Here is a 13,717-nt window from a genome sequence, read left to right as displayed (position 1 = left end):
GCACACGATGCTAATCTGCCCCACGCTGCCTTCCTGCGGGGCCGAAGCCATTCCCTCCCCAGATGGCTCTCACCCTTCTGTTCCCCCCCATCCTGTCGAGGGGCCCAAGGACACATGGATACCAAAACAGGACTCGTTTATTGACAAATGTAACTTGTACAGACCACGCGTAACAGGGACAGAAGGTGCCCGGCTGGCGGCGGGGGGGGGCCGGCAGAGCAGGGCGGGGGGACACGGAGCTTCCTCCTGGCGCTGCTGCACACAGCTCTCCTGGCAACCCGAAACCGGCTCTGTTTACATGAAACCGTCGGTATTGACACAGCCGCCCGCCCGGCTCCCGCTCGCACTGCCCGGCCCTGACCCCGGCACCGATCCCATCGCCCCCCCCATCATTCCCCTGCCTGCTCCCACCGGGGCCGGGCACCCTCGGGGGGGGAGCTCTCTCCCCGGCCTGCGGGGCGGAGGATCCCCGACGGTGCCGGTTCCGGCGGTGGGGCTGGAAGTGGGTGCAGGAGCTGCCGAGCCCCCCGTAGGGCTGGGCTGGGGGGATGCAGGGGCTCACACATAGTTCCTCTTGTCGTAGCTGGTAACGGCGGAGCGCGGGGCGGAGTAAGCCACCTTGCTGGTCGTGTACCTGTCGTCTTTTGGGGGGCAGGAGCAGCAGAGCAGGGCCCCCCCGAAGAGCTGCAGCGCGGAGGCCGCCCAGCCCACATAAAGTGACGAGCCCAGCTCCCGCTTCTGAGCGTCGAGCACCAGCGGGTTGTAGAAATCCCGGATGATGGCGTTGGCCGACCAGGAGACGGGGATGAGGGTTATGATGCCGGAGAGCAGGAAGATGACGCCGGAGACGATGGTGATCTTGGCCTTGGTGGTCTCGTCCTCCACGCAGCGCGTGCACTGGGCGCCCACGATGGCCACCATCAGGCCCAGCACGGCCAGCACGATGGCCACCACCAGCAGCGCGCGGGCGGCCTGCAGGTCCTGCGGCAGGGCCAGCATGGAGTCGTACACCTTGCACTGCATCTGCCCCGTGCTCTGCACCACGCAGTTCATCCACAGCCCTTCCCAGATGATCTGCGCCGTCACGATGTTGTTGCCGATGAAGGCCGTCACCTTCCACATGGGCAGCGCGCAGCAGATGATGCTGCACAGCCAGCCCAGCACCGACAGGGTCAACCCTCCGATCTCCAGCCCCATAGACATGGTGTCCGGCTCCCAGGCGATGGCAGAGAGGAACCCGCTGACCGAAACCACCCTGTGCTCCGCTCGCTGCTGCAGCCGTGGGGATCGGCTTACACCTGGGTGCACCTGTGCTTATAAGGGCTGGCGGGGCCGGGGCCGGGCTGCACTCGCTCAGCGCCCGCCCGGGGTGGGGTTTCTCCTCCGGACGCTCCTCTCCACTGGCTCCGTTGCCGTGTCCCACACCCTCCCCTTTGTTTGCGGAGATGGCGTAGCGGAGGGAGGGGGAGAGCCACCTGAGATGGCCACTGCAGCACAGGCCTGGTTTCGGGGCGTGGGATGGGATGGGTGCCATCGTCACAACCCGATGAGATGGAGGGCTGCCCATCTCTTGGCTTGCTGTGTGCCCTGCTGCCCACCTGCACCACGGCCCACGGCCACCGCTGACCCCCTCCAGCCTTCCCCAAAGGCAGCAGCGAGAGCTGAGAACCCCTCGGCTTCACACTGGTAGTGCTGGAGGCGGCCAGGGACGAGGGCTGAACCCCCCACCAGAGCAACATGGCACAGCGCAGAACGGCGCGGCTGGGTGGGAGCCCAAAGCCTCGCAGCGTGGCCTCTCCAGCAGGGATGCTGTAGGTCACAGCCTGTTGTATTTCTGGAGTGCTTTATCAGATCTCACGTTTAACATGGTGTCCAAAAGAAAGGCAGTTTATTTAAGATTACGGCCTTGTCGGTATTTTTATCTGCATGCAGATTGCTCCTTATCTCACCGTGGCTCAGCGAGAGCAGGGAGCACTCGGGCACCTTTGCATCACCGTGCAAAGTGCAGCCCCTTCACCTCGCCACAACGTGCTCTGTGCTGCTGGCCCCGCGCAGCCCCCTGCCCCACACAGCCCCCAGCGCACCCACACCCACCGGTCCCCTCCTGTCCCCTCCCTTCTCCTCCTGTCCCATTCTTCCCGCCCCCCCTCCTCCCGCCCCGTTCCCTCCTGTGGGACATGCAGTGCTGGGTGTGTCTACGGGAATCCCCGACCAGGTGATAAATGTCTTTTACTCATCGTGCTCAAATATTTTGTCCTTGAAGGAAGCAGACGGAGCACGTAATGCTCCCGCAGTGTCACCCTGTCCGCCTGGCTCAGTGGCAGCTGGAGAAGGAAAAACAAGGCGTGTGTGAGCTGACCCTGTGAGTGATCCCATCCAGGGGGGCAGCGTCCCCCCAGCGAGCCCCCTGAATGAGCAGGGTGCTGCTGTGTGCAGCCATCCCCCCCAGCTCTGCACGGCCAGAGTGCTGCAGGTATTTCAGCCCCCACCCCAGGAATGCATTTGCCCCCTGCTCTTGGTGGATGGCTGCCTGCAGGCATGCTCCAGCCTGTTCCCAGCCACTGCTGAGGGCTCCCCTACAACTCATTAACTACACTAGAGCATGGCTGGAGGCCCCCCTGCTCAGCCCCTCATTGGAGGGAGGCCCCACTCAACCACGCCTTGCAGCACCCCGACACCCCCACTCTGCTGGATCAGCTCCTGCTGCCCCACAGCACGTCCAACTCTTGGTCTGGGTGCACCCAGCACCGCATTGCACTGCAGCACCCCACGCCCGGCCCCGGCTCTCTGTGGCATCCCGCCATCCCATGGCACCCCATGGGGTTGGTGGGCACATGGGTGTCCCGTGGGGTCCCTGTGCAAGCAGAACCCCAGGGTCTCACACCAAGTGAGGTGCTGCTGGGGGGTGAGCCCAACCATCCCGAGGATGGAGCTGAGGCAGAGCAAACTTCGGGGTGCACAGGCACTGGGTGCACAGCAGACACTGCACACGTACCCAAATACACCCCCCCTGCTGGCTGGGATGCACAGACACAGCTGAGCAGACAGACAGACAGGGAAAGGCACAGGTGCACAGGTGCACACATGCGCAGACCATCGCGCGCAGGTGCTCAGAGGCACACAGAAGTGCACAGAGACACAGTCAGACAAAGAGAAAGGCACAGGTGCACATACACACGGGGAGGTACACACGGACAGACGGACAGGCGCAGCAGATGCACAGACACATGGCTGCGTGCACACTTGGCACACACATAGGAGGGTAGCCGTGGGGGAATGTGCACGAGCAGACGCACTCACCGGTACACCTGAGAGCAGACACAGGTTCACACATATGGCAGCACAGACAGAAGGGTAATGAAAGCACACACAGACAGGTGCACACACACACAGAGGGGCAGGGGAAGGACCTGGGGCGGGGGATGTCCCAAGTAGTGCTGTGGGGCAGGGGCACGGGAGCGAGGTGACGGCTGCCCTGCAATCAGCCCCCACGCGCCGCGCCGCCTCCTCACCCCATCATCCCAAATTGCCCAAAGTACAGGCTGTTTGCACTGTGCCGCCGGCCTGGGGCAGCAGCAGCTGCCTGACTCACAGCAGAGGAAGGGGCAAATCACCGGGGTTTCGGGGTGCCGGCTGCCGCACGCTTCGGGATGCATTCCTGTGGTGAGGAACGCAGCCTGATGGTGTTTACCCAAAACAGCCACGGGGGCGGCAGGCCTGTGGGGGTCCCCAGTGCCCCTTGGTGAAGCTGTTCCATTGCAGCTCGGAAGGGATGGGGAGCATCACTCCCAGCGATGGGGACCAGAGGGGCCACACGATGACGTGGGGATGGGTCATGACGTGAAGGTCAGACCCAAGGGGTGTGTGAGCTTTGCAGTGCTGGTGGCTCTTTTCCATGAGCACCTGCATGGCGACAACCACTGTGGGTGACCCCATCCCCATCCCATCCCTATTCCCATCCTCATCCCATCTCCATCCCGATCCCCATCCACACGTGCTGTTCGGAGGGCCGGCTGCCCCGGGGGGGGTGACGGCACAGCAGCACCAGCAGAAACCGCCCCGGGCACCGCGGGGCCGCGTCCCGCTCACGTGCGCGGTGCGGCGGGCGCGGGGCATGGGGTGTTCCCCCATGGTTGCGGTCGCGGCGGGGCCGGCGCCTATCCCCCCCAGGGCAGCGGGACGAGCGCTGCTCCCTGCTTATATTTCAGGCGCGGGGCTGTCGATCTGCCCCGGCCAGGGCACACAGACGTCCATTGTTGAAGCCCCTTTGGCGGCGGCGAGGAGCAGGTAAGGCGGCTCCGGCATCAATGGCAGCTCTGTCTGGCGGCGGGGCGGGGACTGCGCTGCGGGGCCTCGCGGGGGGATGGCGGTGCGCCCCACATTGCGGCGTGCTCGGGGCTTCCCCACCCCGAAGGGCTCGGAGCGGCGCGGCTTTTGCTGCGGTGCCGACCCCCGACCTTCGCCTGCAACGCGTCCGAGTGTCACCTTCCTGGGACGTGGCTGCAGCTCGCACGTCCCTTTGGCTTAGCAGCACTTTTGCCCATTTGGGGCTGCTTTTTGCTCAGTAAGTGGATAGGGGGTTTGTTTTCTTGGTGAACTCCTGGCAGTGGTTCCTTTGCACAGCGCTTTCCACGGGCTCTTGGCTGAGTCTGGAAACCTTTGCTTTCAGGTAGAGAAAAACAACCTTAGTGTGCACATTTCTGCCGGTCAGGGGGGTTTATGTCAGGCGCAAACTTTTCGGGAACATTGAGTCTCTGAGGAGCGTGGGTAACTAATCCCCGTGTGCGCCGCGGGGAGAGGCTGCTCAGTGCTGCGCCGGCTCCAGCACGGCCCCTGCTCCAAACCCGGCTCCCTCTGCTCGCCCCATTGGGACCTCGAGGTACGCAGCGTGGTTGTTTGCTCAGAGAGAATGCGGGGTTGAGGGAGAGGGGGAAATGCTGTCCGTGTCTGACACGGGGACATCTGCCAGCCCTGTCCCCACAGGTGTCCTCGGCACGGCACAAGGTCAGGTGTGACACAGCTCTTTCTGTGACCCTGTGGTGCTGAGGATCGTGGTGAGCAGGGGCTGCCCTTGTCTCTGGCTCTGTGTCCCTTGCTGTGCGGCTGTGGCAAGGCCCCATCCCACTGTGATGAGAGCCTCGGGGTGGGGTGAGCCCCCTGTTTTGGTGAGGAGGGGCTCCTGCTGTCTGCAGGTGGGTGGAATCTTTCAGCTCCGTGCGATGCTGCTGTCACTGTGCTGTTCCTCGCTGAACTCCGCATCCGTGGCAGTGCTGGGACATGGGGTGCCTGGGGGTCATGGGAAGGGCACGAGAGCTGCTTCTTGGTGTCAGGCACCACTTGAGGACGTGTCACATTCTGGTTTTAATTATGGTCATCAGCTGTCAAACGGCCATGCTGGCGCCTATAGCTCTGGCATTGCCAAGCAGCGCGTAGCCGTGTCTTGCTCCCACCTTGCCATTTGTCCCCAGACCCAGGCACAGCCCTGAGCCCTGCAGGGATACAGCCTACGCAGGGCTGGGCTTTTCCTATGGAACTGTACACACGTGTGCACACACCCACTGCAACCCCAAATGATGGTGTGGTTGGCGTGGCCGTCTGCGAGCCCAAGCCACATCCAGCCTGAGGCAGGGTCCGGCCCTGGCGCTGCCTGTCCGTGGAGCTGCCCCAGGCAGGGGATGCTGTGGGGTGGGTGGGTCCCTGCCGCCGCCCCACTGATTACAGGGAGCCCTGAATGCACTTCAGCTCCACGGTGGGCACGCTGGTATGCCAGCAATGTGGGTGCTCCAGAGGTGTGGATGGTTGGATGGATTGAGGGAGCGCCCCAGTGTACCTCGGTAGATGGTGGCTGCTCCAGACAGCCAACAAGGAGGGCTGCAGCAAGACTCAAGTGTCCCCGTTGCCTGGCCTGGCAGGATGCTGGTGTCCCCAGCTATGGTGCCCATGGCATCCTTGTGGCATGGACCACGGTGTGGACCATGGAGATGCAGCCACCCCTGGGCACGTGGGCTGTGTGTTGCAGCAGGAGCCTCCTCTGTGCCCAGAGACACCTGGTGTGCTCAGAGGCAGCTCCAGAGCCCATCGTGCTAAACAATTAGCAATTAATTAGCAATTAATTGTATTGGCAAGCCGCCGTCATGCTTCGCCAGCAAGTCTGAGGATGCGGTGCCTGGTGGGGGCTGGCCACTCTGACCCTGCAGGGTTCCCCTGATACCTTATCTATCCACGCCTGCGTGTTTGGGAAACTGAGATAACCTCAGGCCCTGCTGTCATCCCTGGGGATTAAGCAGGGGGGGGAGTGGTGCAGTGTCTGTCCTTGTGCTCTGTCTGGCTTTGTGCTGCTCCACGCACATGCCTGGGGGCTTAGTGAGGGTGGTGTGCATGTACAAGGGCTGCTGGGCTGGGGGCTGCCCCTGCCCACTCCGAGCACTGCCATCTCTGTTCCGTGGCAGCTCTGACTGGTTTGTGGGGCTCGGTGGGGAGGTGCCTCCTGCCTGAGGCCGAATGGAGGGATGGGAAGCGCTCACACGATGCCAAGGAACAAACAAGAGGTGCTTGTGCCCTGCCGGCATGGAGCCCAGCACGGGACTGGCACGGGCCCACGGAGACAAGGGCAGGAGCTAGGAGGAGGAAAAAGGCACAGAAGCACAGAGGCATCCATGCAGGCCATGGAGAAGGAGGTGCGGGGAGCGATGCTGGAGAAATCCTCATCCCAGATGCCACCGTTGCCCTTCAGCACCCCGAGCTGGGTCAACCCGGGCATCTCCTGCCCGTGGGCAGCGTGCAGCCATGCTCCTGCTCCTGGGTGGCCTCATCCCGGCCCCCTGCGCCATCCGTGGGAGCAGCGATTGGGTGTCATGGCCGTGGGGAGAAATGCGAGAGGAGGAATCCCGGGAAACTGGTTCTACCCCTCCATCCGGTGCCGGCGGGATGGCGGGTGGTGGCGGAGCTCCTCCCTCGGCGAGGGCATATAACGCCCGGCATGGTCCCGGCGGGCGGCACTGCGTGGCGGAGAGCGATGGCCTCCATGGGGCTGCAGGTGCTGGGCATCGCCCTGTCCGTCATCGGCTGGCTGGCGTCCGTCCTCTGCTGCGCGCTGCCCATGTGGCGCGAGACCGCCTTCGTGGGCAACAACATCGTGGTGGCTCAGATCATCTGGGAAGGGCTGTGGATGAACTGCGTGGTGCAGAGCACGGGGCAGATGCAGTGCCGGGTGTACGACTCCATGCTGGCCCTGCCGCAGGACCTGCAGGCCGCCCGCGCGCTGCTGGTGGTGGCCATCGTGCTGGCCGTGCTGGGCACGCTGCTCGCCATTGCCGGCGGCAAGTGCACCACCTGCGTGGAGGACGAGACGGCCAAAGCCAAGGTGATGATCCTCTCCGGCGTCACCTTCATCGTCTCCGGCGTCCTCATCCTCATCCCCATCTGCTGGTCGGCCAACGCCATCGTCCGGGACTTCTACGACCCGCTGGTGGCCGACTCCCAGAAGAGGGAGCTGGGCTCGTCGCTTTACGTGGGCTGGGCGGCCTCCGCGCTGCTGTTGCTGGGGGGGGCCATGCTGTGCTGCACCTGCCCGCCGCGCGGTGAGAAGCCCTACTCCGCCAAGTACAGCGCGGCTCGCTCGCTGCCGGCCAGCAACTACGTGTAGGGCCGCCGCACCCTGCCAGACGGGGATGCCCCGCGGGGAGCGGGTCTGGGGCCGGGGCACTGCGGAGGGGATGGAGCGAGGGGGGCAGACAGAGCCGCCTTTGTTCACCGGGATTGGAGCTGGTTCTTTAATCCTGCTGGGATGGGAACGGCGCTCTGCCGTCCTGGCTGCCCGCCCGACAGCTCGGGGGCACCCGCGGCATCTCCTCAGTGGGGGCTGGGGGGTGCTGTGCTGTGCCGTGCCGGGACGCTCAATGCGCCGGGTGCTGCCCCACCGGTGACACGCGGCTCCGTGCGGCTCCGACTTGTCCAAACACCACTGCGGAGGACGGGGAGAATCCCCGGGTGATGTCCGTCGAATCTGTCCCGTGTTGCCAGAGGACGCGGTGGCTCAGTGACACGCAGCGCGGTCTCGAGGGGCGTTTGGTGCTCTTCCCCCTCCGTGCCCCCAGTTCTTACTTTGACCTACTTTCGGGGATCTCACCTAGCTGTACGTACTTGTGATTTTTCTCGGTAGCTCGCCGGGGTGCGGGTATCATTATCCTGGGAGTGGGAAGGCAGCGGCAGGGCTGGGAGAACCGGTCCGGGAGGCGGCACCGGGCTCTGCACTGCACTTCTTCCATCCGTGGGGCAGGAGCAGCTGGGGGCTCGTGGTACCCCCGGTGTGGCAGCACCTGACCTCGTGCTGCAGCCATCCCACATTAAATGACAGTGCTGCACTCGCCGTGCTCCGTTGTCTTTATCTGCTGACCTCCGTGATGGGGTGACCTGTGGGTTCCGAGCTGCAGACCCCGTGTCTGGGAACACCAGCATGAAACATCCCAAATCGGGAGGGACAGCCCCAGCCTCCCACCCCCTGCTCCTCACCCCTGGCTCTACCACAGCTGTGCTCCCCTCCCGGGCCACCTGGGGAGGTGACAGTGGGGTGGCTCAGCAACGAGATGCCTTTACAGTATTGAGGCCACCCCACGCTATCACAGGGCCCCGGGCATTGGGGCCATCGCCCCACGCTGCTCCTGTCTGACCGGCTGCACCAAGCAGGAAGGAGAGGCGGGCGCCGGCAGGACGTGGGGTGTTGGGATGGGTTGGGATGCCCCAGGGCTGCTTGGAAGCACCTTGGGGCTGGTGTGGGTGACAGCAGTGTTTTGCCTATTTGCCTTCTGGCCTTGGAACTGTGCCAGTGCACATCCAGTGTGTGGCCAGCCCTGGGAATGTCCTTCATGAGCACCTCGGGGCACTGGGGACAGCACACAGTATCCAGCGTGGGGCACAGGACCTGGACGGTGAGGCTGTGGTGCTCACTGGGGACTTTGAGGGCTCCCAGCTCCAGTGCTTTGCTGGGATGGGGATGGAAGTGGGCAGCCCAAATGTGTTGGAAATGGTGGCAGATGATCTGCAACAGGAGATCGATGCTCCGGCTCTGTGCTGGGATCCACTTGGTCACTGCCTGTCCCCAGTGAGGACACCCAGCCCATGTCCTTATGGCTGTGTGGCACCAGGGGTGGCTGCCCACCATCCCAGCCCTGGCCCCTTGCTTCTCCTGGGAGAGAAGGACGTTGTTATCAGCTCTAACACTGTGCCCAGGCTCGGCCAGGTGCCCATCACAGTGTAATGCCAATGGGTGAGAGGTGCAGGGATGGAGCAGGAGCACAGCCGGGCAGGAGAGGCCATAGAAACCGAAACTGGGAGCAGGAAAACCGTGGTGAAACTTGGAACAACTGCAGGGCGTGCCAGGTACAGCCGATACCCACTGCCACACCAGGGCCATAAAAACTCAGCTGCTCCCAGTTGCCAAGTCTGGGTCCTGGGTCACAACAGTGGGGTCTGCTCTGCATGGGGCCGAGCTTGAGATAAGCCTACAGTCATGGTGTGTTGCTGTGGTTGGTGCCCTGAAGTTCCCCATCTCAGAGCAGCACCCTGTGTCTGCGGTGGCCCCTTCTCTATAGCACCCTGGGAGGGCTGGAGCAGCCTTGGTTTGTCAAACATGCTCCCGGTGCTGCTTCTCCAAAGGATGAGGAGCCAGTATTGCTGAAAGTGCCGAGCCCTGCGGCTGGTATTATAGGCAGACCTGGGCTCGTGCCCATACCCAGCCCCACAGACAGGAAACCTCACAGGTCAAAAGACTACTGCAGTGCGGCCACCAAGGGCACAGTGCCGGCTGGGGCAGCCGTGAGGAGTGCCCTGTGCTGAAGGGACACCTTGGGTGAAAGCATGATTCGCTTGGGCTCCTGCAGCTCAGCCTCCTCTGGACCTGGGAGCTCAGTGTAGGACAGGCCCCCATGCAGCCCTGCAGCAATGCATGCAGCTCCGTGCAGCAATGCTCCATTGAGGACATATCTCCATACAGCTCTGCAGCAGTGCTCAATTCAGGACCTGTCCCTATGTCCCTATGGTTCCCTGCAGAATGCCTCATGAAGGATGTCTCCCCGTGTCCTCATGCAGCCCTGCAGCAACACTCCATGCAGAACGTGTCCCCATGTCCCCATGGTGCCCTGCAGCAATGCTCCATGCACAACACATCCCGCCGCGTCCTGCAGCCATTCCCATCCGGATGGCAGTGGGATGCCTCCGCACAGAAGCACAGCTGCTGCGAGCAGCTCGGTGCCCACATGTGTGATGTGATGGCTGTGCCTGTCCCCACAGGTGCTGATGGCGACGATGTCGATGCAGCTGGGCGGGCTGGTGCTGGCCGTGCTGGGCTGGCTGGGCTCCATCCTCACCTGCGCGCTGCCCATGTGGAAGGTGACGGCCTTCATCGGTTACAACATCGTGGTGGCCCAGGTCTTCTGGGAAGGGCTGTGGATGAACTGCGTCTACGAGAGCACAGGGCAGATGCAGTGCAAGGCGTACGACTCCCTGCTGGACCTCACCTCTGACCTGCAAGCCGCCCGCGCGCTGGTGGTCACCTCCATCATCGTGGCCTTCCTCGGCCTCCTCACCGCCATCTCGGGGGCCGACTGCACGCGCTGCATGGAGGACAAGAGCTCCAAGGGCCGCGTTTCCATCGTGGCGGGGGCCATCTTCGTGCTGGCCGGCATCGTGCTGCTCATCCCCGTCTCCTGGTCTGCCAACAGCATCGTCACCAACTTCTACAACCCCATGGTGCCCGAGGCCCTCAAGAGAGAGCTGGGGGCTGCCCTGTACATTGGGTGGGCTTCCAGTGCCCTGCAGCTGCTGGGTGGGGGCATCCTGTGCTGCTCGGGGCCACCTGTGGAGCGGGACCACTACCCCAAGTCATACCGTGCAGTGAAGGGCTGCGGCCCCATGGGCTACCCCATGAAGGACTACGTGTGAGCTGCCCCAGCCAGGCACCAGCCCTTTGGCACAGCACCACGGTCTCCATCCCCCTCATCCCACATCCCCTGCCCGCACACCAGTGTCCCCACGCCAGCTGTGTCCCCCTCCCCCCCGTGCTTTGCCCTTCCCGCAGGCTGGTGACAGCATGTGGCCTCATCCCGCTGCCCTCCTGGGGCGCTGCTGCTGCTCCCAGCTCTATAAAGGTCTTGGTGCCACTAAGGCTGCCTGGGCTCGTTTTGAAGCTGTGTTTTGACACTTCCTATGTCTCTCACACCTCCATGGGCAGCAAAAGGGTTTGCTGTGCCATCACCCACCATGTCCCTGTGCCACCTCACCACCCCACAGGATGGCCCTTCACACTGAAACCACGCACACCCCAATCATGCAGTGCACATAGGGTTTATTCATTAGCCAAGCACGGGACAGGGACAGCCACAACCCCCAGCCACTCAGCTTAGGGGCAGTGCTGGGGACAAAGGGACCGTGCCTGTATCACCAAGGGGAGGCAGGGGCTGGCACCACAGCACCAGGACATGGGGAGACAATGCACACCAGAGCCCAGCCAGGGGGGATGACGTGTGCTGGAGACAAAATGCTTTCAGCACATTCAGCCTGGGGTGCTTGGATGCCCCAAAGCTGTGGGCTCAGCTCCTGCAGTGGTGGCACCGAGGCGGGTGCGGAGCCACTGCTCCGATGGGGTGTTTCCATGTGAAGGAAATCACATGGATGGATGCTCCTCACATCCATGGGAATGCGACAAGCAGCAGCAGGTCTGCGGGAAGGAAAACAAAAAGATCCCAGTGGGAGATTTGGGTAAAAAACTTCCCAAGGAAGCAGTGGAGGAGGAAGGGGTGGAGGCACCACGCGAGGGGCACGGGGAACAGGATGGGCAGGAGATGCCGGGCGGCTCCGGGGTGGGGAACAGCCACCCTGAAGCCTCTTCCAGGTTCATTTCCCACCCAGCCCATTAGCTACAAAGCCATAGGAAAATGAAGGCTTAAGCAGGCAGGATGAAAGGTTGACGGTGCTTGGAAACTTTTCTGGGCGGCGTCGTGCTGTCACACTGCTCCTGATGTGGTCAGTCTCTGTCACCTCGATGTGCAGGGTGTGGGGGTCACTGCAGGACGCAGAACGACCCCCCCAGGCACGGAGCTGGGGTCTGGAACAGGGGTGATGGGGCAGGATGCAGGGGGTGACCGTGGCCTTGAGGGAGGTGGGCACCGCGAGGACGCAGGGGTGGCTCTGCGGTGGTGTCACAGCACGGACCGGAACCGGGTGCTGAGAAGGAGCCCTGGTGTTTGAGCCTGGTGCCAGGAGGGGGTGGTACGGCCATCGGACGGGGGACACCCGCGGGGCGGCACAGCACCAGGCACAGCGCCGGGCCCCTTCAGGGTATCTCAGCCCTCCTCGGGGGGCGGGACGGGGCACTTGCGGTAGATGTAGATCACGCCGGAGATGTAACCGCTGTCCCGGACGTTCTCCTCCTCCTCGGAGGTGGCCCTTTCCCAGCGCGGCACCTCTTGCACCAGCACACGCTGCCACGCTCCCTTCTGCTCCAGCTGCTGCAGCACGGCCTCCAGCTCCGCCCGGTACCGCCGGTTCGACGGGTTGCTGCGGGTGGTCAGGCACAGGAAGCCCCCTGCCGACGGCGGGTGGGTGACAGCCGCCTGCGGTGCCGCGTCACCACGGGGTGCCTCCGGCTCGCTCCTAGCCGGGAAGCGGGGCCGAGGCCTCGTCCCGTCGCCGGAGGTCAGTGCGAGGACGCCGCCTCACCTGCCCTGGTGACGCGCAGCAGCTCCGGCAGCGCCGAGCTCGGCACCTGCCCCTCGCCCAGAGCTCCCACCAGCGTCACGGCGTCGTAGCGCTCTGCGGTCGGGCACGTTAGCCACCAGCGGGGCGTACGTGGTGTCACCGCTCCCGGTGCCGGCCGTTACCTGCGGGCGCGGGCAGCGGCTCCCGGCCCAGCTCGCAGCGCTGCAGCTGCCGGTAAAGCCCGGTGCCCCGTGCCAGCTCCAGCATCCCGGCGCTGCCGTCCACGCCGTGCAGGCAGCGGAACCCGCGGCGGTGCAGCTGCGGGACGGACGGACGGACGGACGGACGGGAGGGTGGGATGACCGCTCGGCTCCCCCCGCTCCGTCCCGTCCCGTCCCTCCCGCCCCGTCCCGTACCTCCCGCGCTACGAGCCCGGTGCCGCACGCCACGTCCAGCACCCGCGCCTCGGCAGGCGGCGAGGGGAAGGCGAAGGCGAGCGAGGCGGCGGCCAGGTACGGCGCACGGTACTCCAGCGCGGCCACATCCTGCTCGTAGCGCCTGGCCCAGCCGTCGTACAGCCGCAGCAGCTCCGGTAGCTCCGCACCGCCGTGCACCGCCGCGACGCGCTCCCGCACTCCCGCCGCCAGCTGCATCGCAGCCCCGCCCCTCGCCCCGCCCCGCACCGCTCCATTGGTTTAACGCTCCGCCCCGGGCCCGCCTACCGCCGTCCCATTGGTTAGCGGCAGGTGGAGGGCACGCCCCCCAGCTTCTGATTGGCTGTCGTCGCCCGGCCGCTGTCGCGCTCCGTTAGGCAGAGGGCGCGACCAAATGCGGCTGCGGGGGGAGCCGGGAAGTGCGTCGGGGGGACGGACCGAGTGGTGGAACTGGTCAGCGAATGACCTTGGAGCAAAAACCACGGAGATGGCAGCAAGCACCCGGGGAGGTCATCGGGTGCCGGGGGAGGGGTGACACCAAGGGCCTCCTGGTTAGAGAGTGCTTTCAGGAGGAGAGGTGACACTCAGTG

General features: G+C 64.3%; 4 protein-coding genes across 4 annotated transcripts; 2 read left to right on the top strand and 2 right to left on the bottom strand.

The window, feature by feature from the left end:
- Nucleotides 1–119: 119 nt before the first annotated feature.
- On the bottom strand, nucleotides 120–1,309 carry LOC128083531 (claudin-3-like). The gene has a single exon (XM_052688886.1). It carries the CDS (start codon nucleotides 1,201–1,203, stop codon nucleotides 559–561), a length of 645 nt encoding a protein of 214 aa, XP_052544846.1. The 5' UTR covers nucleotides 1,204–1,309; the 3' UTR covers nucleotides 120–558.
- Nucleotides 1,310–7,015: 5,706 nt separating this feature from the next.
- Nucleotides 7,016–7,657, top strand: LOC128083476 (claudin-4-like). The gene has a single exon (XM_052688749.1). It carries the CDS (start codon nucleotides 7,016–7,018, stop codon nucleotides 7,643–7,645), a length of 630 nt encoding a protein of 209 aa, XP_052544709.1. The 3' UTR covers nucleotides 7,646–7,657.
- Nucleotides 7,658–10,281: 2,624 nt separating this feature from the next.
- LOC128083470 (claudin-4-like) lies at nucleotides 10,282–11,013 on the top strand. The gene has a single exon (XM_052688744.1). The coding sequence runs from the start codon at nucleotides 10,294–10,296 to the stop codon at nucleotides 10,936–10,938; it is 645 nt and encodes a 214-aa protein (XP_052544704.1). The 5' UTR covers nucleotides 10,282–10,293; the 3' UTR covers nucleotides 10,939–11,013.
- Nucleotides 11,014–11,324: 311 nt separating this feature from the next.
- Nucleotides 11,325–13,352, bottom strand: METTL27 (methyltransferase like 27). Its single transcript, XM_052689076.1, has 4 exons — nucleotides 13,110–13,352; nucleotides 12,876–13,011; nucleotides 12,715–12,807; nucleotides 11,325–12,580 (listed from the first exon to the last, which is right to left on the bottom strand). Exons 1-4 carry the CDS (start codon nucleotides 13,344–13,346, stop codon nucleotides 12,339–12,341), a joined length of 708 nt encoding a protein of 235 aa, XP_052545036.1. The 5' UTR covers nucleotides 13,347–13,352; the 3' UTR covers nucleotides 11,325–12,338.
- Between the last annotated feature and the right edge of the window lie 365 nt (nucleotides 13,353–13,717).

The sequence above is a fragment of the Tympanuchus pallidicinctus genome, unplaced genomic scaffold, assembly GCF_026119805.1.
Source record: "Tympanuchus pallidicinctus isolate F22 unplaced genomic scaffold, pur_lepc_1.0 scaffold24, whole genome shotgun sequence".
NCBI classification, from domain to species: Eukaryota; Metazoa; Chordata; class Aves; order Galliformes; family Phasianidae; genus Tympanuchus; species Tympanuchus pallidicinctus.
Note: the sequence above shows the minus strand (reverse complement) of the source record. Positions and strands in the feature narration are given on the sequence as shown.

What these genes read in the sequence shown, in the direction of transcription:
- LOC128083470 (XM_052688744.1), top strand. Translation starts at nt 10,294, where the DNA reads ATGGCGACGATGTCGATGCAGCTGGGCGGGCTGGTGCTGGCCGTGCTG.
- LOC128083476 (XM_052688749.1), top strand. Translation starts at nt 7,016, where the DNA reads ATGGCCTCCATGGGGCTGCAGGTGCTGGGCATCGCCCTGTCCGTCATC.
- LOC128083531 (XM_052688886.1), bottom strand. Translation starts at nt 1,203, where the DNA reads ATGTCTATGGGGCTGGAGATCGGAGGGTTGACCCTGTCGGTGCTGGGC.
- METTL27 (XM_052689076.1), bottom strand. Translation starts at nt 13,346, where the DNA reads ATGCAGCTGGCGGCGGGAGTGCGGGAGCGCGTCGCGGCGGTGCACGGC. An exon ending in CCGGGCTCGTAGCGCGGGAG is followed by an intron (nt 13,012 to 13,109) that starts GTACGGGACGGG and finishes TCCGTCCCGCAG; the next exon opens with CTGCACCGCCGCGGGTTCCG. An exon ending in GCTGCGCGTCACCAGGGCAG is followed by an intron (nt 12,581 to 12,714) that starts GTGAGGCGGCGT and finishes CGCCGTCGGCAG; the next exon opens with GGGGCTTCCTGTGCCTGACC.